Source organism: Danio rerio, chromosome 16 (genome assembly GCF_049306965.1).
Source record: "Danio rerio strain Tuebingen ecotype United States chromosome 16, GRCz12tu, whole genome shotgun sequence".
NCBI lineage: Eukaryota > Metazoa > Chordata > Actinopteri > Cypriniformes > Danionidae > Danio > Danio rerio.
In genome coordinates, this window is record NC_133191.1 from 17,685,321 (window position 1) to 17,709,694 (window position 24,374).

At 34.4% G+C, this 24,374-nt stretch overlaps 1 protein-coding gene across 2 annotated transcripts; it reads left to right on the forward strand.

The window, feature by feature from the left end:
* Positions 1 to 24,374, forward strand: arhgef5 (Rho guanine nucleotide exchange factor (GEF) 5). Of its 2 annotated transcripts, none has more exons than XM_003200169.7 (15): positions 1 to 521; positions 1,368 to 4,287; positions 7,310 to 7,358; positions 7,963 to 8,003; positions 8,840 to 9,204; positions 11,573 to 11,733; positions 12,238 to 12,390; positions 12,482 to 12,611; positions 15,167 to 15,241; positions 15,353 to 15,442; positions 15,558 to 15,706; positions 16,435 to 16,578; positions 18,664 to 18,734; positions 18,809 to 18,913; positions 23,486 to 24,374. In XM_003200169.7, the coding sequence occupies exons 2-15, from the start codon at positions 1,488 to 1,490 to the stop codon at positions 23,620 to 23,622; spliced, it is 4,470 nt and encodes a 1,489-aa protein (XP_003200217.4). In that variant the 5' UTR covers positions 1 to 521; positions 1,368 to 1,487; the 3' UTR covers positions 23,623 to 24,374. The 2 variants fall into 2 exon arrangements, with proteins under 2 accessions (XP_003200217.4, XP_005161540.3); XM_005161483.6 differs by having other exon boundaries at positions 1,368 to 3,879.

The window sequence follows — 24,374 nt, forward strand, 5'->3', positions numbered from 1 at the left end:
GACAGAATGGCTGACTTGCTCAAACAAATTCTAACGCAATCACTGTGGGTCTTCTAAGTTTATGAGAAGTTAAGCAAAGCTGCGCACAAGCTTGAACAGACATTTACTTTTGGATTCGTCTGTAAGACAGCGCTGGAGGGGGAAGCATAAGGAAAACAGAAACACAAGGAGGGGAGGAAGATAAGTGTCAATCTGTTCAAACTTGTTTGGGAATTTGAGACGGGACGGAGGAGGGGACAAGAGAGAGAGAAACCGAGAGAAAGACTGAAAGGAACACAGAATTTTTTTAAACAGTGTTGATAACAATTTTTTGCATTAAATAAGACAGGCAGGCTGAATAATTTAATCAGTGTTTTCAGTGGAGCATTTATCTTACTCAACTTTGGTTCTCTCAAAGGGCAAACACTGATATGTGGAATGTCTATGGATTGTGCAACTCTTGTTACTTTGTCTAAAAAGTAAAAAAAAAAAAAAAAAAAGAGGTAAAGAGACAGTGAAGCGTCCCCCAAGACCCTTCTTAGGTGAGTTCTCTCCATTATTCCCAACTTTTTTTTTTTCATAAATTTTGCATAACAAACAGTTCTGAACAGCAATAAACAAACTTGTCCATATCACCAGTAAATATTGCAATGATAAAATTTATTGTTGTAAGTCCTATTCTTAAAGTCACTTTTTTAATGCATTTCTTAATGCGTTATGTGTTCACCACATTGACATGAGTCAGCTTTGTACATGTTGGTTCAACCCAATTAAATAATGCTTCAGCTCTTCCTAGAAATGAATAACATAAAATGCATTGAAAACAAGGTACAGGAATAGTAAAGGGCAGTTGTTGGTTCAACTACATTCTTTGTAATTCATAAATTAATACATGTTAATTTGCTTAACCACTAATAGGCTCATTTACACATATATTTCTTCTATAAATACAACATTTAACATTATGCATTTCTTATTAATTGAACTGATGTGTGTAATTGATGAGTGTAAAGAGTTACATTTAAACATCAACATTTATATATATATATATATATATATATATATATATATATATATATATATATATATATATATATATATATATATATATATATATATATATATTACCAACACATTATACTTGAAGAGACTTATTTGAGAACAGTTTATAGTTGCATTGTGTTGCTATAAATTCTATGGTAGGCTATAGTGTAAGAACCAGGGGCATGGGTTACATTTCCTGGGATATTTAAAATGGGATAAATGTAAATTAACATTTAAGATAAATAATGTGAAACTCTAAAAAATATATATTTCACTGTGACTGTTGTAAAAATACATTTTGATTAATTGATTTATTGACGTCCAGAACATTTGATCCCTTTTAGGTTCTCTGTGCCATGGAAATCAGTCAAAATAACTGGGCCCCTCAAGACACTGTGCAAATGCAGACCTCTTAAGGTGCAAAGGGCTGTGTCAAATTCAGGGCAAGTTAAAAACAGCAAATTATGGACAGAGAAAGAGCAATGATGCAAGATTCATGTGATGGGACTAGGGAGAGGGACAGACTCCCTGCAATTAGAAGAAGAGAAATGGACTGGAGAGAAAGAGAGAGATGGAGAGATGGAGATCAATATGCAAATGGAAAGTCATCATTGTTTGAGCACACTGTACATGGAGAACGAGACAAAGAAAGCAAAAAAGGGGACACTTTTCCGAGGATGACAAAAGCAAACAGAGAGAGAGATAGAAGAATTCCACTTTCAGAGAATGAAAGGCAACGTCGTTTGGGAAGACCTAAGGACACAACCTATGAGGATGAAAAAGAGAGGGAAAAACGAAGATACAGAGATATGGACACAAGAAGACGCATGAAGGAGCATTCAGATAAACTAAGAGAACAAGAGTTTGAATTAGGAATAAGAGGGAGAAGGAGAGAAGGTCATACAGGGACCAATGACCCTACAGGAATGAGGGAAAAAGAGACAGACAGAGAGAGAGACAGATATAGACAAAGAGACAGAGAGGTCAGGTATTATCCACGACCCATAGAAAGAGAGACAGAGAGTTTTTCAGACAAGGAATGGAGGACTGAGAGACAGAATGGGGCAGAAAGATCTAGGAAAAGAGATACAAAAAGTGAAGGGGACAGTGATGGAGATAGAGGTAAGGAAATGAATAGAGAAGCGGTTACTAAACCTGGACACAAACTCTATAAGAGTGAAGGAGATAGTAAAGCAGACCAAAGAGTAGACCGAGTTAGAGAAAAAGACAGACGTAGAGACCAAGAAGTATGGAGATATAAAGAAATGGTGAGACCTAGAGAAAAAGACTACAGGGAGACAGGCTACTATGATAAAAATGGAATGAGAAAAGATAAAAGGCCTGACAGAGATGCATACTCAAATACACCTGAGAGAGGAAGATACAGAAATGCAGAATTGGAGAAGGATGGATATTCTGAAAGAGAGATTGAAGACAGGGAGAGGTGGAGAAGACAGAACAGAGAGCCATATCGAGACAAGATGGAGAAAAGTGGACAACGTACTGGAGGGAAGATTTCAGGAGTTGAAATTGAGAAAGAACATAATAGGTCAGTGGGGGAGAACCTTGAGGACAGGAATAGAAAAAACACTTCTGAGAGTGAAAAGGAGAAGTTGAAAGGAAGAACAGATGGAGAGCAGGAAGTACGGATTGCACCAAGGGAAGAAGAGGGTAGACAAATTGTTGTTGAGGAAACAGTTACAAAAAAATTTACAGGCAGAATAATGAACAGGTGGCTGGAACCCCGAAGAGAGAAAAACCCATCTCTTTTAGAGGAGGACTACAGAGACAGAGAAAGAGCACGGGAGAGGTACAACCAAAGATTCAAGGAAAGTACGAAGTATGAAGAAGATCCTGCAAGAAATAATGAAAGCAAGAGAACGAGTGCTAAGGACAAGTATAGGGCTGGGGAATTCATGGGGGACATAGATGTAGAAAGCAATGAAAAACTAGATAAACAAGAGGACATGGTTAATGACAAAGAAGCCGTGGAACCAGAATGGCGGGCAAAAAGAGAAATTGGGGGTAATAACATGGAAGTTAATGAAAGAGAGGAAGAGAGAAGCATTGATCGACACGACTACTCAGGAATTGAGGAAGGAAGTGAGGGAGAATCAAGAGCAGAGAAAGACAGAATAATATCAGCAGATGATGGATTTGTGACAGTCTCTAGTGGAGGAGATATTGAAGACTGTATGGATTTCCGGAATGGTGAAGTTCCCACTGATATCTCTGGATGCTCAGAAGCTACACAGGGTGAAGAGAGAGAACCCCTTAGGGTTTTTTGTGTGATTGGTCAAACCCCTATTGAGTCACAAACCAAGCAGAATCCATATATAGATACTGCTTCTGAGGAAGCCACCGATCAGCATTCAGATCAAAACATAGACATCCAAGGTGTTATGTTTATTGAGGATGCAAATGAAGCATTTGAAAAGTTTGAACACAAGGAATCTGACATAGAAGGAGCAATGGATGACCTCGCTCTTTCTGCTAATGAGGAAAAAGTGGAGCAAACAGGAGATAATGACCAGGGAACAGATGACATAACATCACTGAAAGGTCAAATGATTCCTTCCAAAGAGGGAGCAGAAGAAGAGCCTGCAGAGCCTTCTGTAACTTTAGACCCCTGCAATGATGATGGACCTGAGACTATAGTGGCTCCTAGTGAAGATGCATTACACAGAAGAGAAATGGAAGCTACTGGAAACACAGAGGAGCATTTTGATTCAGATGACACATGGAGCACATGTGAAGAACGAAAGCGATGCTCTACTGCTCCTCACCTTACATGGGCGAAGAATGTTGTGAAAGAGATCCTGGGTCCGAATTCAGAAGACACAGAACATATGAGAGGTAGTGTGACACACATAGACATACAAATAAACACACAAACAGAAACTGACAGAGAAATTAACATATCGAGGGAACATGAAGAACTAATACAGGGAGAAGAGAAAGAACAAGGAGAGATTGAAAAGGAGTCAGATGAGGAAACTATCTTGTTGGATCCAAGTTGCATTGAACAGACAGTTTCCTCAAAAAGAGAGGCAGATAGGACAGTAGAAGGACACGTTTCTAAGAGGAAAGATAGCATAGAGAATGTCATTCTTGGTTCAAGTAGCTTTCGAGAATTGGGGAATGAGGCCCGCATAAGGAGGAGGGGTATCCGAAAAACAACAGAGGGAACCAAAGAAGAGGAAGAGGATGAGGAAGAGGGAGGAGTTGGAAGGGACCGCAGGACCAGAGTATTCAACAATTCAGGTGAGAGGAGGACTAAAATAGGAAACGTTTAATGATCCTGATCATTTCCACTCTTTAGCAAGACAGCTAAAATCTTGAGAAGGCTATTTAATTTTTCCTATCAAATTAAATGACAGTGATATAATGTCAAGCAGAGAAGCTAAATGTGCTTATGCAAAAATTAGCACAGACCTTTATGAGTCATCATCCCCAAAATGACTGCCAATATGGGTGTTAAAATATCAGTATTCTAAATATTACAACAATGTTTATAATTCACAACCATGTAATGTCTTTTTGAACATGCAAAAACCTGCTAAAAAGTATCGTTTGGGTTTATTTCGAAACAAGTTTAAAGTAAACATCAATTCATAATTTATATATTTGAATTGCATCAATATGTTTCTTTTGATCATTTGTTTGTTAGCATGAATGCAAGATTTGCAATATGCTATTAACATTACATTAGCTTACTACTAACCTGTTGAAAGGCAGTCATCAAAATCAGGGAACTCCTTTTTTTCTGGGTTTGGGGCTTGTGACTACTTTTATATGAGCATCAGTGATCTGATGATTTGCCTTAATCTGAATAAGACAATAATATGATTCAGGTGTTTACATGAGTTGCTTTTTGAATTATATATTCATGATTCCCAGTTACATGTTATGGTCTACATGGTCCTTTAAGATAATTCCATGTTTCTATTTCAAAAGTATAAACTTCTATGCCAATGATCACCTCAGATACTTATTACTGTGCTCTAATCACCTCAGATACTGTGCTTTATTCAGTGTCAAATGCTAATGTGAGTTTGAATACCATTACATGACATTTATTGCCAAACTGAAATCAGAAGCAGATAGTTTACCTCGGATCTTGAAAATAAAATACATACTGTATATTTTAAAATTGAATATTGGAAGTGTGAAACCAACAATTATTAGTCACTCAGCATCTACTTTAAATAATGTTAAAGAGGTTGAATTCGTAAATATTGTAAATCTTACCAGTTAATTGGAGTGCAGTGCAATATTCTGTGCTTCTGAATAGCTACAGTATTTTTAAAAAATTCTGTTGTGTTGTGTCTAGTGCAGACAGAAAAATTGAATGTTGCAGGAATCTTGATGTGTGTTGTTAGGAGGACACAGTGTTACAACGTAAGCTGTCTTGCTAACATTTACATTTGTAATGTTTATATTTTTTGCTAATTAAAAGTCACCTCATGTGGATTTTTTTAACTGAATCTGCATCTCATTTCGGAGGCTGCTACTGTCCCCCAGGCATTGCATTTTTGGCCGTGGCTGGATGCATTAAGGCAGCCTTTATGACTGAAATAAAATGCACTGTGGCTGTTTCTCAATTCCAAGAACACAGAGAATATGTTCATGTGGAGACGGTTCTTGCCAAGTTACCTCAGAAGAACGAACTCGGGAGACCATGAGAACAGACAACGTGTCCTCTGAGCAATTAGACGCTGCGTTCTTTTCCATTGGTTACATGACCTTCATATATTCCATTCATTCATTTTCCTTTAGCTAAGTCTCTTTATTCGTTAGGGGTCGCCACAGTGGAATAAACCGTCAACTTATCCAGCATATGTTTTATACAGTGGACACTCTTCCACCTGCAACCCGGTACTGGGAAACATCCATGCACACTCATTCACACACATACACGATAGATCATTTAGTTTATTCAATTCATCTATATCGCATGTCTTTGGAGTTTAGGGGAAACCGGAGCATCCGGAGAAAACCAACATGAACAAGGGGAGAACATGCAAACTTCACACAGAAATGTCAACTGTGACCTTCTTGCTGTCAGATGACAGTGCTAACCTCTGAGCCACCATGTTGCCTACCTTTACACATTCAACATACAAATATACTTTGCACAGATTTTAATTCTAATTTCAGTAAATAAACAACTTTAATGTGTTTGTGCCTTTATGATAAGTGTTTCACATGTTAATGTTTACTTTCACCATCTTATTTAGGGAAACTCCAGAGATAAAAAAGTTATATCTCTGAACTTTAATAAAAAAAACTATATGCTGTGCTTCCCAGCCCCTTTATTCAGCCGCAATGACTTCTGGACTTCTAGAGTGAGTTTTGAACACAAGTCTGGATCGATCCATCCTTATTATCAAGAATACATCTGCGTGTTCTCAGTGTTCTCTGTTCTTGTGGTCTTGAATTTTGGAACTGAACTTTTGACTTTACATACGTTACAGCGTATGATAATGATCTTACATGAGAAAACAAGAATGCTAAAGACTGCATATTGAAATGTAATTGGGTACATTGGCAGTGGGTGAATAATAGAGACCAAAAAAAAAAAAACATTTGACATTTGACGCGGAATGCACATTTCCAAAGGAGAATAACTGACTTTAGTAATGTTCTTCAGATCAACAAGTATGTTCACTTAACAAGTTTCTTAAATATCTAAACATTATGGTATGCGTATAATTTAGAAGAGTCACAACTTACATACATCAACTTTAAAGACATATGAACTCACACAAACTGTAGACTTTACATTTTACTTCTGTAGGATTGACTTATAATGTATTACACCCTAATTTATTTCGTTGTCTCATTTTAATAGCCTGGAAGCTACAGATAACTTCTGAGGATTGTTGTAGTGGTTGGAGTCATGACTGCAGAAGACTGCTTAAACAGCAGCATTTCTTGGAGGAGGCAAAATGTTTAGCTTCCATATTACCTTTGTTTCACTATCTGAACCATTAATATTTTAATTAGTATTTTTTCATTGCATTCTGGCTGTTTTAGTGACCTGTAATGGAATTCTCCATACCCTGAGATCTTACTGTCTTCTTGTTAGTTATTCACTGTAAATTAAGATCTTGAAAGTGTTTCCTTGATTACCACTTGTGTTGGGTGCAGTATCATCCCCATCTGATTGATTTCATGTGTTAGGCTCATTAAATTCTGATTCTCCCTTGGTTTATGGGAGACCATGAAAAATGAAGAAAAAATGGCATTGTGTTGTTTGCTGATTGATGTGTTTTTATTGTAGATGCTGAGGAGGATGAATTATGTTTGACCTGGAGTGAAGGGGATCTAAGGTAGGATCTAAAAATTTTAATTTGCACATATGTAAACTTTACAGCAGGGGTGCTCAGTCTTGTTCCTGGAGATCTACCTTCATGCAGAGTTCAACTCCAACCCTGATCAAAAGCAACTAAGCCAACAAAGTATGGTCTGAAGAAGCACTTGGTAATAAAAGACAGGTGCAATTGATAAAAGATACAGCTGAACTTTGCTGGAAAGTAGAACTTGGGATTGGGCATTCTTGCCATATAGCATATGTGCCAATAAAAATGTTTTGGACTTCAGATAAAAACTGTAAATAAAAACTGCTGGTAACACTTTATTTTGATGGTACATGTGAGTATTAGTAGACTGACTGCTTAATATCTGTTGATACTGCTGCTAAACAGACATTTAACTGACTATAAGAAACTTTGCAAGTACCACAACCTTAACCCCAATGTTGCATGAAGATGCAATGTAACATACATTTAACAAAAGGACCATCAAAATAAAGTGTGACCAAAAAGCTTTTATTACATTTTTCTTTATTTGCAGTTTATCACAAAAATAATCTTTTCATCGATAGTCTTACAAATAAAGTATACCAGTTGCCGTATGCATTCTCTTTTCTTTCAGGAAACTTGGGAGGACAAAAAAGAGGAGTTCTAAATACTTTAGTAGGTGTTTGTGTTTTTTCATATACATGGCAAACCCTGTCTATTACAGACTATAAATTATTAGTTAAATTTTCTGCTTCTAAAATTCATTAAACTACAAATATACACACAATTTATACAAGTTTTGACAATTGTTTGACAACTAACTATTTCCCATCGGTACATACCAAAGACTAGATAGTTAATAGTAACTAGTGCACAAAATCCACAAATACATAGTTCTAAATACATGGGTGGTAACAGAGAAGAAAAGTTTTGGCATTCCTAGCTGTGCTGCTTGCTAGTCCTCCAGGCTAAGAACAGGTTTGTGCTTGCAAATCACTCACATCTGCAGATAAACAGCTTCAAATGCTGGCTTAGACCTGCTACACCTATTTGATCTTAAAACATTTTACACATTAACACATTATTTTACTATGTCAGTGTTTCTCCTTCAATATTTCAGTTTCTCTGTAATTATTAACCTGAAATTTGATAGCATTTCCTGAGTAAGAATATGTATTGGCATGTGTATTTAATGGCCTGGGTCTGTACTTCTGATGATGGTCATGAACAGAAGATTAAAACTTTGAATATTAGAATGCATATTTAGGTCAAATGAATTAGATAGACTTAGTAAGGTTTTAATTGGAGAAGTTGTTTGGTAACAGCTAGCCAAATTGGGCAGATTAAATATGGTATCAAATTTAACAAAGTATGATATATCATATATGAGAATAATCATGGCTGACTGAAATAATTTTAATAAATGCCATTACTTAAAGTCAAAGGGTTTTGTTTACTTTTATGTGATAAAGACTTTTGGTACCTTAAACATCTGGATCTTTCCTTTGCAGACTCTCAACTGTATCAGGAGTACAGTGAGGTCGTCCAGAACAGAGAAATTCTGCTGACTAATTATGATACTACATCGCTAAGTGGAGATAATATCACCATCCGTTCATCTTCCCCTCTGAATCATTCGCCAAAGCTATCTCACAGACCTCTCCCAGCGCTTCCTCAAGTCCACCTGCATCCCCACTCACTGTCCTTGAATAATTCCCTAAAAAGTCTTAATTTACCTCAGCAATCTATAAACAGACCCCCTTCTCCTCGCCTGTCTATCTCCGCTTCCTCACCCACACTGTGGCAGGATCTTCCTGGAGTCAGGAACAGCCCAGAAATTGTGGAACTTACTGAAGATGAGAGACGCCTGCAGGAGGTATAGTTGTGTTCGTTATTACCTAAACATTGTGTAAAACACAATTGCTGAAAAAAGTATTTGTGCATTCAAAGTAGTATATATAGATGATAATCTTTATAAATTATATAAATAAAAAAAACAGCAATTTTAATATTTCATAAAGCATTCTGTTCTGGGTTATTCTCATATATACCCCCTAAATGCCATCTAAAATTTTCTTCTAAAATTAGCGTTCTTTTCAGGCTCCTATGTCTTGATTCAGTTATTTCACTTTTATGGCAAGTAATAGGTTATTTTCATCACTTTCAACATGAAATAACTGAACATAAATAAGAGGCTAAGAAAAATTCTCACTGTAGAAGAAAATTCCAGATGGCACTTAAATCTTTTTGCATCTGAACTCTTCACACAGTTTATAAATAGTTGAAGGCAGAATTATTAGCCCCCCTGTTTATTTTTCCTCAAATTTCTGTTTAATATAGGGAAGATTTTTTTCAACACATTTCTAAACATAATTGTTTTAATAACTCATTCCTAATAACTGATTTTATTTTTCTTTGCCATGATGACAGTAAATAGTATTTTACTAGATATTTTTCAAGACACTTCTATGCAGCTTAATGTTACATTTAAAGGCTTAATTAGGTTAATTAAGTTAACTGTTCAGGTTAAGGTATTTAGGCAAATCCTTTCATTACATTGGTTTGTTCTGTAGACTATTGGAAAAATATAGCTTAAAGGGGCTAATAATTTTCAACTTAAGATGTTTTGTTTTTTATTAAAAGCTGCTTTTATTCTTGCCAAAAATAAAACAAATAAGACTTTCTCCAGAAGAAAAAATATTATCAGACATACTGTGAAGATTTCCTGTTAAACATCATTTGGGAAATATTTTAAAAAGAAAAAAATCAAAGGGGGCTAATTATTCTGACTTCAACTGTATATATAGTTAAAGCAAGTTAGGGTAATTACCCAGGTCATCGGAAAACAATGTTTTTTTTTTACCAATCCAAAATAAAAAAAATAATAATAAAAAACATCCTTAAAAAGGCTATTAATATTGACCTTTAAAAATTGTTTAAAACGAATAAAATACATTTATTCTAGCCAAACTAAAAAAATTTTTTTTCAGAAGGGAAAAATAGTCTAAGACATAAAAAAAGATTGAACGGAGGTCTAACTTGTATCAGGCCCATTTTTTAATTTGTATTTGTACAGTCTCATTCGTACATTTTAGTATGATTTGCTACAGTGATGGGGTGGGGTTTGGTGTCATGCCTCCTGTAAAAAAATACATAAAAAAATAAGACAATGATAATGTATGAATTTGTACAAATTAGCCACTAAACTGACAAAATGTTAAATAGTTATGATAAAGGGTTAAACAAAACATTTTACAACACTGTAAATCTGAGATGTAGATGAAAAATACAAATTACATAAGTCACAATTAAGAGAAACTCATAGTTCCAATATTTAAAGTAAATATTTAAGGTTTTGGCTAACTACTGTAAGAAGTAATATAAAACTATCACAGATAAAACTAAAATAACCATATATACATTTTTCATAAATATTGTGGTTCATGATTATCATATCTAATTTTGAGATATAACGGAACGTTCTCATATGTGACAATTGCTATTTATATTAAAATTTTGAAACTTACATTTGAAAATAAAATGTTTGTGATGATACAGTGTAAAAATAATAGTGATTAGCAGTTTGTAACCTATGATATATGGGTGTTTTTCATTTATCTCAAAATTGCTTTATGGAAACTTGATTTTTAACAATTTGACATTTTCAGTAGTTTGAAATGAATTAGTGTATGGATTCATCATGAATGTTTTGGTACAAAAACAGTTAATAATGAGCTGTCGTTACATGTATTCCTATATATTTCTAAAATATGTTGTTTCAAACTGTCAACAATTTCAATAAATGTCACTGTTAATTTCCATAGTTAATTTTTTAACATCAAAAGTGATCTGAGCAGAGATCAAGGTTGCATAATTTAAAAAAAAAACCAAAAAAAAAAAAAAAAATCTGTTATTTTACATAAAATAACGCCCATTAAATTACAGACATTTACTGTAAAATAAAAATTTCTTAAATTTATATTTTCAGTAAATTTCTTTAATTTACTGTCTGTTATTTTACGGCAAATGTCTGCCATTTAACGGCCATTATTTGACGCAAAAAATTTAGAGTGTAAATATAATGCCACAATTAGGTATATGTACCGTATTTTACTCAATGACAATCAGATTTTCATTGGAATTTGTGTCTTTTTTGATGGAGTGATTTGTGTTCAAATGAATGTATTGAGGATATTCATTTTAGTAGTAAGAACAGCATCATGAAGAATCTCTGTCTTTTTAAGGTGAGGTTTGAGGTTGTGACATCTGAGGCATCATACTGTCGTAGTTTGGACATCGTAGTGGAGAACTTTGTCCTGTCTAAACAGCTCAATGCTATCCTGTCATCACAAGACAAAAATTGGCTGTTCTCTAGGCTAAATGATGTTAGAGCCATCAGTCACAGGTTAGACACATCTCATTTATTTTAAAAGAGTTACATTTTATGACTTAATATTTAAAGATGTTCTCTTCTTGTAGTGTGTGCCACCAAGCAATTTATGTTTAATAGACTTTTAATCGACATCTAAACATAGACGTTTTGTCTAAACAATGCTAAATTTGGGCTGTTAGCAAACATCTTCTACCATCTAACAATGGTCCAAAAATATTAATCAAATAGATAGACTTCACATGTGTACTCATTCTGACTATTTGATGACTAGTCTATTTTGGCCATATCTGGCCTTGTTTTAGCCAAGACATCTGTTTAGATGTCTATTAGATATCTATTAATTACAAAATATGCTTGTTGGGAACATGATTCTATAAAGATGTGAGAATTCTTACATCACCTCATGTTGTGTTTCTGTTTAACTTTGACAGTATTCGGAAGCCATTTCTAAAATGTCAGCTCTAAAATCCTAATCCGATAAATGATAAAATATTTTACATTCTTCTTTTATTCTAGTTTTATGTCTCACCTTGAAGAAAACGTGGAAAGAGATATGTTGCACTTTACAGTCTGTGACATCATTATTAAATACTGTCCCCGATTCCGAAATGTGTATGTGCCATATCTTACCAACCAATCATATCAGGACAAGACGTATCAAAGATTAATGTGAGTATGTTTTTGAAAGATTCAGTAGCTGAAAATGTGTTTCCCTGTTTAATTTTCTGCCCATTTTATTTTATTCTTCAATGTCTTTTAGGGATGAGAGTCAGGAATTTCGCAGAGTTGTGGAAAAGTTAGAGCGTAATCCAGTGTGCCAGCGGTTGCCTTTACGGTCATTTCTCATTCTTCCGTTCCAACGAATTACACGCCTCAAACTATTAGTGCAGGTACTGTCCTCCTCTGTTCTGTTAAAATCTGCCACACACATTTTTTTAATGACACATTCTTATGACACATGGATGGTTTTGGAACTGGAAGTATTTTACATCTCCAAGATAAGCTGCCAATTATTTTTTAAAAATGTGATGGTTTTGAATATTACCACAAATTAAACTTTAAAAAATGTTTGTTTGTATGTTTACTAAGGCAGTGTTTCTCAACCTCGTTCCTGGAGGCCCACCATGTTTTGGATGTGCTTTTTAGTTACACCTATTACAGGTCTTTTAGGGCGCACTTCCACTATACAGTTGCCTTGTACCAGGCCAGAGCACACTTGTCACCCCTCACATTTCCCCCGACGACCCACACTCACATTGCATTCAGGCCTGAGCACACTTACGTCATTGATGATGTGCTGTTCAGAAACGCTCTTACTCAGCAAAGCGGAGATTTCTTTATATCATCATATCATTTTAGTCGTTTAGGATGCAGTGACACACAGTCCAAAATTTCGACGACAGATCCCCCACTTTTGACGCTCTTAAACAATCATAAAGTTCTCGTTCTGCAGGAATATAGAGGTTTGCTAAAGGTGCAGCTGTGATGCAGTGAGGGGTTTGCGTCTTTTATAATCTACGACAACTCGAGTTCATTAAACAGTAAGAATAATTTAAAAATTCATAGCAAACAGTCCCTTAAAAGCCATGTCTCGTCTTCAGTTTCGGGCTTCAGTTTTGGTGGTCCTCCAAGATCGCGATTGAGAAACACTGTATTAAGGGACTTAACTTATTAAATCCTATTGTACCTATTTTTCACTGCTTTTGCCTTCAGCTTTAATTATCACTTAATTATTTTGTCTAATTTTACTAAGCTAAAAAATATATTTTATGTCTGGAGAAGCTCTGGAAGGCATTGAGGCATGTAATTTGTTGTTCTCTCATTAGTTTGTAAAAAAAAGGTTTTGGATACATCAATTGCACATTAGTTTGTCAACTTTTGTGATATTTGTTTAAATGACATAATTTTTTAGCAACACAGTAATGTAATAACGTTTTAAAATACAGTAAAAACTGTACATGCCCTGTGATTTCTGGTTTGGTGTTAGTATCTTAAGCTAAAGTACAAAACAGTGATAAATGTCAACTTGGTAACGTATTATTAAGTGTTTTAAAATATTTAACAATAATTTAAACAATTATTAACAGAATTAAAATTCTCTGTTACATGTAAGCAGTTTCTATTATTTTCCATTGCTAATTTATTTCGTTTACTGTACTTTATACATTTATTGTGTCATTACAGTTTAGGGAAACTTAATGGAAATTACTTGAAATAGAGCCAAAATTCTGAAGTCTCATGGTCACTCCTCTAAAAAGATCCTTGGTCTCATATCTTTGCAGTATTCTCACTCACTCGGGCCCCCTTGCTTTGTTCTTTGCTTTATCAGGCATTGGCACAGCTAACAAACCATCAATTTCTCAATTGTTTTACACAGAGCATGCCCTTCCAACCACAACCCATCACTAGAGTACAACCCCCAGTCCTGGAAAACCTAGGCAGTATTGTTGGCAATATTATATAAACATGGCATTCATCCATCTTCCTTTACAGAGAATGCAATGTGATTAATTTTCATTTAAAGTTTTTCTCAGTGGCTTTGGTGCATTTCTCACAACACTATTTACATTTGCACACAAAACAATTAGTAAAAACTGCAAAATCTAGTTGATAACCTGCAAAAGCGTGTCACTTGCTCGAAATGGATAGCTCATTCCTCAAAAGCAAGTCATCATGTCAATGAAAGTGTTAGTGTCATCAAGATGAAAAATCCTGACACCCTTTTATATGGACAAGATAGTCAAATGGCTTTCTCATGTTTTCATTATGACAGTTTGCTCTGTACAATTTGTTCCAATACAAAAAAAGTCAGATTTTGGTGACACTTCCTGAAAATGCTCAAGACAGCACTATATACTTTTTGCACAGCCATTTGAAAACTATAGTAAAGTTAGGCATCACTGCATTTCTCTAATGTATTCACAGCATTGTGCAAAAGAATGAATACACTTTTATTTACAACAAACATAAAATTCCTTTGGATGGAGCCGTGCACAACTGTAAACATTGCATTACATATTGGAACTGAACCTACAACGTACACAGGTCTGTAAATTATTCATGAAATTGTTCATTTTAGAGGATATTTTGAGATAAAAATGTTTCTAAAATTTTGACAACCAGTTTAACATTTTTTTATGTGATGACTTAAGTAATGAAATGAGCATTCACAAGTTTAGTTCATTTTGACTGACATGACATAAGCAAATAATAATGTTATAAAACAGCAGAGAGTTGTATGAAAGCAGTTGATGTATGTCCAAAAACATTTGCAATTAGTTGAAAGGAATGAGAAACTCCTACTATGATGTGCACAAATGAAGAATTGTTTTGAGAAATGCATTAACTGTTGTGCAAATGTAATTAGTGTAGTGAAAAATGCATCAAAGCCACGGAGAAAAAACTGTAATTACATTTTACACTATTTTTTTCTCTTTTTGTATAGAATATTGTAAAGAGAACTGCTCCAAAAACCAAAGATGAAGTGCAGGCCATTAAGGCCATGAAACTACTTGAGAAGGTGAGACTTCTATTGATGTTCTTGGAACAATGTAGTTGTCACTTACATAGCTTTACAATTTCTCATTAGTTTCTTAGTCTCTTTCTAACTTCTGACCTTGCATCTTTACAGATGATCCTGGATAGTAATGAAAGTATTTCTCAAATGAAAAACATTGAGTCACTTGTGACTCTTAATGCCAAAGTTGACTTTGAGTGCAGGGTAAGAATGACACAAGTTTGGAAACCTAATGTTTACTCTCTGCTCTCTGAATCATTCCATTTAGACATTTAGCATTTAAGAATTATAATAACTGTATTTTGGTTATGTCTCTTAGACTCTTCCATTGATAAGTCAGTCCCGCAGATTGGTACGAGAAGGGCCTGTGACTGAACTGAGAGACTTTTCCTTGAAAGACAGAGAAGAAGAGAGAAGTGTTTATATGCACCTTTTTAATGACTACCTCTTGCTCTCTATACGGAAAGAGTATGTTTGACCTTTCTTAACATCTATAATTCACTTCATTGAATATCTTTAATAAATCGTCACCTTAGAATTATAAGGTTCTATCTGCGTTCTGGTTGATTTTGAGATTTTTAGCTCAAAGGTTTTTGCATTCCATGTAGCATATAGTAGGTGTGTAACATTTGTTTTTTAAATAAAAAGTCTAAAATGTAAACAACTTATTTTAAAAAATCCCATAATGTAAATAAGTTGTCATTTAATAAGAATATGTCAATAACTCAGTTTTGACAAAAATGTAAGAGAATACCTTATAATTCTAAGGTGACGAAATGAAACCAGGATTTTAACTACAGTTTAAGCCCTACTCTGTAAAAAAAAAAAAAATCTGTAATTTTACGGTTTATTTCCAGCAGCTGGGGTACTGGAAAAAAAATTGTAAAATAACAGCAGTTGAATTACAGAAGTTTACCAGAAATGTAAATTAAAGGAAATTTCTGTAACTGAATGTCTGTTATTTTACGATGAATGTCTATAATTTAACGACTGTTGTTTTACGTTTTTTCCCAGTACCCCAGCTGCTGAAAATAAAATTACAGATTTTTTTTACAATTTAAACTAAATTGCATATTTGAGTTATCATACATCATTGATTTGTTACTAGATGCACACCATCCTCTTATTTGAATATAAGTCATTCCATGTGTTTTAAAGTTTTACGTCACATTGAAATCTTAACTTCCTGCTTGCAGAGGGGGTAGGTTTACAGTTATCGACCATGCTCCTGTATCAGAGCTGCGGGCCGAGAACTGCAGGTTCAAACTACATTCCTTACAGAAAAACCTGTTCCGTCTGCACATGCCACAAAAAGCCTTGCTTTTGCGAACAGATACCCAGTAAGTATGCAATTGTGCTTGCTTGTTTATGAAAAAAAAGTAGTTGTACTTGTATTCATGTAAACATACCAGTAGGTGTGGCAAGGCTACACAGCATTTTGATTTAGTGGCTAATTTGTATAATTTAGTACGATTTGGGTGGGGTTGTGTGCTTCGCCTTTTAAAAATTGTACTAATTCAAACAAATTAGCCACTAAACTGACAGAATGTAAAATAGTTACGTTTCCTCGTGAGATCATGCTGGATTTGCACATGCTAATTCAGCTCATAGCAAATAAAGATATTTGCACTTGACCATTTATTTACCTTTATGCTGTATTTCCTGTATTTCAAGTGTTCGAGTGGAGGCAAAGACTGCATGTATTCTGTTAAACACGCTCATCTCCATTAAAAAAACATCTGCTGAATAAATTTTACTCAAACAATATGTGATATCTAATTACATTTAATTAAACTGACCTCTACCACCAAAGAGTATTGAAGGAGAACTTCAACAGTGTCCCCCAAATGACTTTAATGCAGACATCTATTCTATTAATTTTAATCGGTTATTTTGTTCAATGATCAGCATTTATCTGAAATAAAAACTTATGTAACCTTGAAACTGATGCTATTTAAATGTTTGGAGTCAGTATAATTTTTTTTTTTTTCAAGTGCAGAAATTATAGAATTTAATACTTTTATTTAGCCATAACGTTAGATTAGACTCTTTTTTTAAAATTATGTTCCGGCGACATGGTGGCGCAGTAGGTAGCGCTGCCGCCTCACAGCAAGAAGGTCACTAGTTTGAGCCTCGGCTTTTTTGGTTGCCATTTTTGTGTGGTGTTTGCATGTTCTCTTCACGTTTGTGTGGGTTTCCTCCGAGTGCTCTGGCTTCCTCCACAGTACAAAGACACAGTACAGGTGAATTGGGTTGGCTAAATTAGCCGTAGTGTATGAGTGTGAATGAATGTTTCCCAGAGATGGGTAGCAGCTGGAGGGGCATCTGCTGCGTAGAACATATGCTGGATAAGTTGGCAGTTCATTCCGCTGCGGAGACCCCAGATTAATAAAGGAACTAAGCTAAAAAGAAAATGAATGAATAAATTGTTCCTCTAAACTTTCTATTCACCCAAAACAGCTGAAACATTTGTACTAAGCTGTCAACATAATAATAATGATAAAGATAATAATAATAATTATAATAATAATAATAATTTTTTTGAATTTTTAAACAAGAAATCGATATATTAAAATGATTTTTGAAAAATTGTGTAAGAATGATGTAAAAAATCATCCTTTAAATCATGGGACTAAATTGTATTTGCACATATTTCAATAGAAAAACGGTTATTTAAAGTGGTCTAAATAGTTTATTATTTTACCAATTTGTTGTACATTGGATCAAATAAAATTAGGCTTAGAAAGCAGAGGTGAATTAACAAAACATTGGAGGAGACCTATTATGCAAACTACACTTTTACGAGGGGTTTAAACACAGTTGTGTGGCAACAGTCTGCAAATAACAATGCAGTCAAAATGTATTCATTTTATTTTTCATAAAAACAGTCTGTAGAAACTGTATACCTTTGTACATAACGTAATATCAAAGGGAGAAAGTCCCAAGTCCCTTGCATCTGTCCCTCACTGGTATTGGACATTAGTCTTGTTTTTGAAATTGCCCCCATGCTGACTCTTACACTAGGCATTTGTAGGTCTGCCCTCTTTTGAAAATGGGACTGGGAGCACAATGTTATTTGAATATAAAGCGACAGTTAGGCACCATTAGGATCAAAGCCTAGGGGCAGTTTCAGAGAGTTCTAAAACATTATTTATGGGGTAGTGTGAGATGAAACTTCAGAGACTTATTTTGTATCTTGTAAAAACGGGCATAATAGGTCCCCTTTAAAAACCTTTTAAAACGCAGGAAACTGCATCACAAGTGTAACTGGACAGACTTGCTGTAGAGTTTTACCTTTACAAGCCTTTTCTAAAACATTGAATTTTTTATTTAGATCAGAAAATAATACTATATTCATCTAGTATTTTGCAATCTGATTATACAGAATGATGTGATATACTAATCCTTGTATTAACTTTCCTCAGAGCTGATAATCTGCGCTGGATATCAGCGCTCTCACGTCCTTATCCTGAGATTGACTTCGGTGCAGTTCAGGGTATGCACTACCTAAAATTGCAATATCAAAGCAGATATTCTAATATTAATAATGTTTCTTTTTTACATTTTCAGAAACTCCACAAATGCAGTGCATCAGAGCATATGTTGCCCAGCAACCAGATGAACTCAGTTTAGAGAAAGCTGATGTCCTTGTAGTTCACCAGCAAAGTAGTGATGGTGAGTTAGAACACTAAACACATTAACGAAAAATACCCCTATATATTCATCACTATATCTGACACCCCTTCCGTTTCAGTTGACACAACACACCACTACATGCACAACAGCAATGTAGAACGGTAGCGCTTTTTTAGATTACCGTGTTGTTGTTGTTTGCTTCATTATTTTTTATTTTTGTCATCTTTGGTAGATTGGTCCCTCTGTAAATGAACAGGCTGCATCTGTGTTCTTTAATCCCTGCACTGTCTGTAGATTGCACAGAGAATTTTCCACTCTCACTGCTGTTTTTGTGGGCTTGTGACTTCATCAATAGTGATTATTTAGTAATGATCTCTTCAGTGGTTTGAAACAACAAACTCATAGTTATAAGCTCAGGGCCCATATTCACAAAAAATATATATATATAATTATCTAGCTATTAAATAGAAGCAAACGTTTTTAATTAAGAGAATTGTCTAAACGTTGTTCACAAAGCTTCTAAGATTAATCTTTACTAAGTATATGTGAAGTCTTAAGCTAAGAGTGAGGGTTGGGTTGACTACTGGTGCATTGCCACTGAGGGATACAGTTCAGTACACTCTTAGAAATGAAGATATGCAAGCTATCACTGGGGTGGTACCTTTTTCCAAAGGTACAAATTTGTACTTTAAAGATCCATATTAATACCTCAAGGGTACATATTAGTACCTAAAATGTACAAAAGTGTTCCTCTTATTTTTTTAGGTTCTAATGTATAATTTTAAGATACCAATATGGACTCTTTAAGTACAAATGTGTAACTTAAAAAAAGGTACCCCATTGACAGCTCGCGTACCTTTATTTCTGAGAGCGTACGGTACGGTATACTCTCAGAAATAAAGGTACGAGAGCTGTTAGGGGTGGTACCTTTTCAAAAGGTACTTGCCTGTAATTAAAGGGTCTATATTGGTACCACAGAAGTATATATTAGTACCTAAAACATTTAAGAGGAACACTTTTGTACTTTTTAGGTACTAATATGTATCTCTAAGGTATTAATATAAACCTATTACGTACAAATGTGTACCTTTGGAAAAGGTACCATTCCAGTGACTGCTCTCGTACCTTTATTTCTGAGAGGGTACGGTAAGCTTTTTTGTGTGTTTCGACTGTGTTTTAATCGCACAAAAATGGTACATTTTGGCAGTGGAAACACAAGACTGGTGACCCCTACCAAACCGTTCAGTGAACAGGAGGCTTGATTAATAACTCGCACAGTGATTGGCTAATGGGAAAGGGATGAGTCTCTGTCAGATATTTATTCATGGAAATTTTAGAAACATGGAGTGTGTATAATATGTTGCAAAATAATAATAATAAAAAATTCCCACATCGAACTTAAATATGCAGGCTAAGTCATACCTGCTCACATGCCTGCCTGGGAGTCTCCGTCAATCTCCCCCCACCCCCCAGTCTCAGAATTTTAGAGACAAATTTTAACAGGTATGGGCTAAGTAAAGAACTAAACTCTTTAAAAGTATGTTGCTTGAATTTAATGTCATAGCTGTTAACTAATGACTTTCTTCCAATGTTACAATTTAATGTATTTTCCTATAAAATAATTAAGCAAATTTATATATTTTTATATTTCGTCACCTTAGAATTATAAGGTTCTATCTGACCTTTTTGTCAAAGTTGAGTTATTGACATATTCTTATTAGACATAACTGACTTATTTACAGACTTATTTACATTATGCAATGATTTTAAAAGTTCTTTTTATTTTAAGACTTTTATTTAAAAAACATACGTTAAACACATACTGTTTGCTATGCAATGGAAAAAAGTCGAAGCTTGACAAAATCATTCAGAATGCAGATAGAACCTTATAATTTCAAGATGACGATTAGTATATATTTTAAAAATACATAAAAATGGCCAAATTGGAAAATATATTTGATTACATATAATACATTTGAGAACACATTTCTTACCAAATAGGAACACCTCTGTGATTAAATTGATAACTTATTAAAAGCTCACTGTAATTAAATGTTTTCAAAAAGTTTTCTTTCTAAGGTAGAGACAGCCAACAGCCATTTTAATATTGTTGTCACTGTTATCACTACTTCTAACATTCCACAGATTTTGGAGATAATTTTATTCCTAATGTGCTTTGTGAATTACTCTTAGAACAAAAAATGGAGTTCTAAATTTAGGACAGATAAAAAGTTTGGGTGATTAAGGTTTTATACTCGCAATGTTTTGAGAATACAGCCCCAGGGATTTTCATAATGGCACCTCATTAAACTCAACATATATAACCAAGTGTGTCTTGGAAATGTCCAGTTTATTACTCCATCTGCGCTGTCGATGCATTGTTAAAGTTCTAGGAAACTTTAAGTAGGTAGTATATGCTGATGTTGTACTGATAATTTCCAGTGTAAACCATCAGAAAGTTAAATTTAAAGTTTAAAGTTGTTAAATTTATTTTAAAGATAAAATAAATTTGTTGCTTGATCAAACTGAGCTGAAGCAACACAATTGTTGATTTATTTGAACAAATTATAATTCATGTTCTAAACACTTAAATATGTAAATAAATAAATAAATAAATACATAATAATAATAAACTTAACTAATTGTGTTGGTAAGGGCGAGGCAGTGGTGCAGTAGGTAGCGCTGTCGCCTCACAGCAAGAAGGTCGCTGGTTCAAACCTCGGCTCAGTTGGTGTTTTAGTGTGGAGTTTGCCCCACAGTCCAAAGACATGCGGTACAGGTGAATCCGCTGTGTAAAAACTTGCTAGATAAGTTTGCGGTTCATTCCGCTGTGGTGACCCCGGATTAATAAAAGGACTAAGCCGACAAGAAAATGAATGAATGAATGAATGAATGAATAATTGTGTTGGTGTGTTGGTGGGTATGGAAGTGTAGTTCCCAGCATGCTTGATTGCATGAAAACAAGAACATTATGACAATAAATGTAATCCTAGTTCTTTTAAATCCTAGTTCTTTTAAACTAAAGTTAAAAGAAAGACTTGTACACCTATAACTCATTAAGAGAATAAGCTCAACCCTGTTAGACCATGCACAACGGCACAAAGCGGATTTTTCTGTTCTAAAATAGCAAAAGTGGATTCGGACACACCTTTAATGCTTTAACACCCTGCACTTTGGACTTTGCGCCAAGATCTTTAAAAATAGAGCCTATATAGAGTTTCAAGTAAGGTTTTGAGTTTTGCTTAAATATTATTTTTACTTTTGGGTTCCATTTAACCTAAAATAAGTTAAAGGTGCCCTATAAAAAATGTGGGTAATATCCAAATAATAAGAGTTCAGTAGATGGAAATCGCAGTGAGTCTCAGTAGTGTAGTAAAACCCCAATGAAAAATAGCCCTATCAGAACACAATACAGATTAATGTGTGACTCAATATTTGCATAAACTTTAGGTCACATTTTATATTATCCACACCAGAAAACTGTGTCGTTAACAGATGTTGCTCTGGATCATTGATATGCATGACGCAGGCTGTGTTTGATAAGCCACAACGTTTCCTATTATGACAACAATGGCCATTTTCCAGTTATTTTTAAGTTTATGTTAAACTTACTATTCTTGTCAGCCATCTGTTCATATCCTCATCAAGATGCAAAATATGGAATACAGATTTATCATTTATTCAGCTTCACCCTAATGCATAATGTATATTGTGTTAATTCATCCTGTTTATTGTAAAATTTAATTTGTGTTTTAACAAACAGATGTAGACTGTCAAGTATAAGTATGTACTTAGTTTAAAATGCGTGTTTAAAATTTGTGTCAGTCATAAAGCTCTTACTGTCCTTCTTCTGAAGAACAGACTGCAAGGGTCAAAGCAGATATGGTCAATACGAAGCTTTTGATTCTAGTTATGTTTTATGGAAAATAAAAGAGCTTATAAAGCCATTTCTGGAGATTTTTTTTACTTCCCTAGGCCACATAGCTACTATGTGTACTATTTCAGAGAATAATTTAACTTATTAAAGCAATGCAGTGTATAGCACCTTTGAATTGACACATTTCAAAAGAGTGCAAATGTGTGGCTTCATTAAATTTTGTGACACCAATGGTTACATTTTTTGACTTGCTGCCAATTGTTCATGTAATTCATGATTCAATAATCTTTTCATCTTATACTTTTATTTCTGATTTATTTTAATTATAATAAAAAAAAAACTCCAGATCAACATTCTGCAGATTTGTCTCCAATCAAGTAACGAATCACATTAATTAAAAGGGAATAAATGGATAACACTTTTCAATTTAAAAAGACATTTTAAAAGACCAAACATGACAAGTTAAAATGATAGATTCACAAGATACACCATATAAAGAGTACTGTGGAGTGTCATTAACCTATGCTGTGGTTGAGGAGGTGAAGGGGAGGTCAGCGAGGGCATCACATGACGAGGAACTGAGACAGTTTAAGATTTTCACCTTAAACTTTTAGCTTCATGATGAAATCAGGAGATCAAGAAATCTAAATTATCTTTAATATTTGGTAGAAGCGAAACTCTGCTGGACTGTTGACAATCTTGAAATCAATCTTTTCACATTTTTTTTTTTTTAGGCTGGGTGGAAGGTACTCGTTTGTCAGACAGGCAGCGTGGCTGGGCTCCTGAGCTTCACCTGGAGACAATAACCAGTGACAAAGCAAGGAAGCGCAACCTGCTGGATACCATGAAAATTGCTACTGCTGCAATGTGAAGCAACAGGCTTCAATCAGGTCCAAGTTTATGTAAAATATCCCTTCAAGAGCTTTAAGAATTTATGTTTCAACTTCATAGGAAGTTTCTATTTATTTGTTTACCTACTGTTAAGGGTGATGTGGGTGATTTGGCATCACACATGTAAGGATATAGAGTACTCCAAAACTTGGAAATGGTCTGCAAGAATGTTGAATTATACTTTCACCAGAGGAAATAGATGCAGCTGAAGTCCATCTTAAGATTTCTTAAGTTATTAAGTAACCATATGGATATAGTAATGCTGAATGCACACCCGAGTTAGAACTACTTGTTCTCTGTTATTAATAAACATGAAATCCCCAAGTGCAATATAAATTCTGTTGGATTGCAGCCTAATGAAAATAATAGTTAAAAAAAGTCTTATTATCCAACAGAGCACAAGTTTAAGAAGCACAAGTACATATAGACTGTTAAAAAAAAACTGTTGACTTCAATAAACTGCAAATATTATGCAGGATTATGTATTATGATGTTTCTGTTAAACTGCAAAAGCAGATAAAACACCCAATGTCACCAGCAATGTACATACTATAGGAGTTTAATTTGTTTAATGCTTTCATTGAATCAACTTTCTGTTCAAACTGAAATCAAATGCTTTACTGTAATATAAAGAATCATTTAACATTTCTGAAATGTTTCTACAAATATGACAGAAAAAGATTATCAACTTTTTGTCTACATGTAAATAAAAATAAATGAAAATGAAAAATG

Coding starts and splice junctions, on each gene's coding strand:
- arhgef5 (XM_003200169.7), top strand. CDS start 1,488: ATGGACAGAGAAAGAGCAATGATGCAAGATTCATGTGATGGGACTAGG. Junction 4,288..7,309: donor CAGAGTATTCAACAATTCAG/GTGAGAGGAGGA, acceptor TTTTTATTGTAG/ATGCTGAGGAGGATGAATTA. Junction 8,004..8,839: donor GAGGAGTTCTAAATACTTTA/GTAGGTGTTTGT, acceptor TTTCCTTTGCAG/ACTCTCAACTGTATCAGGAG.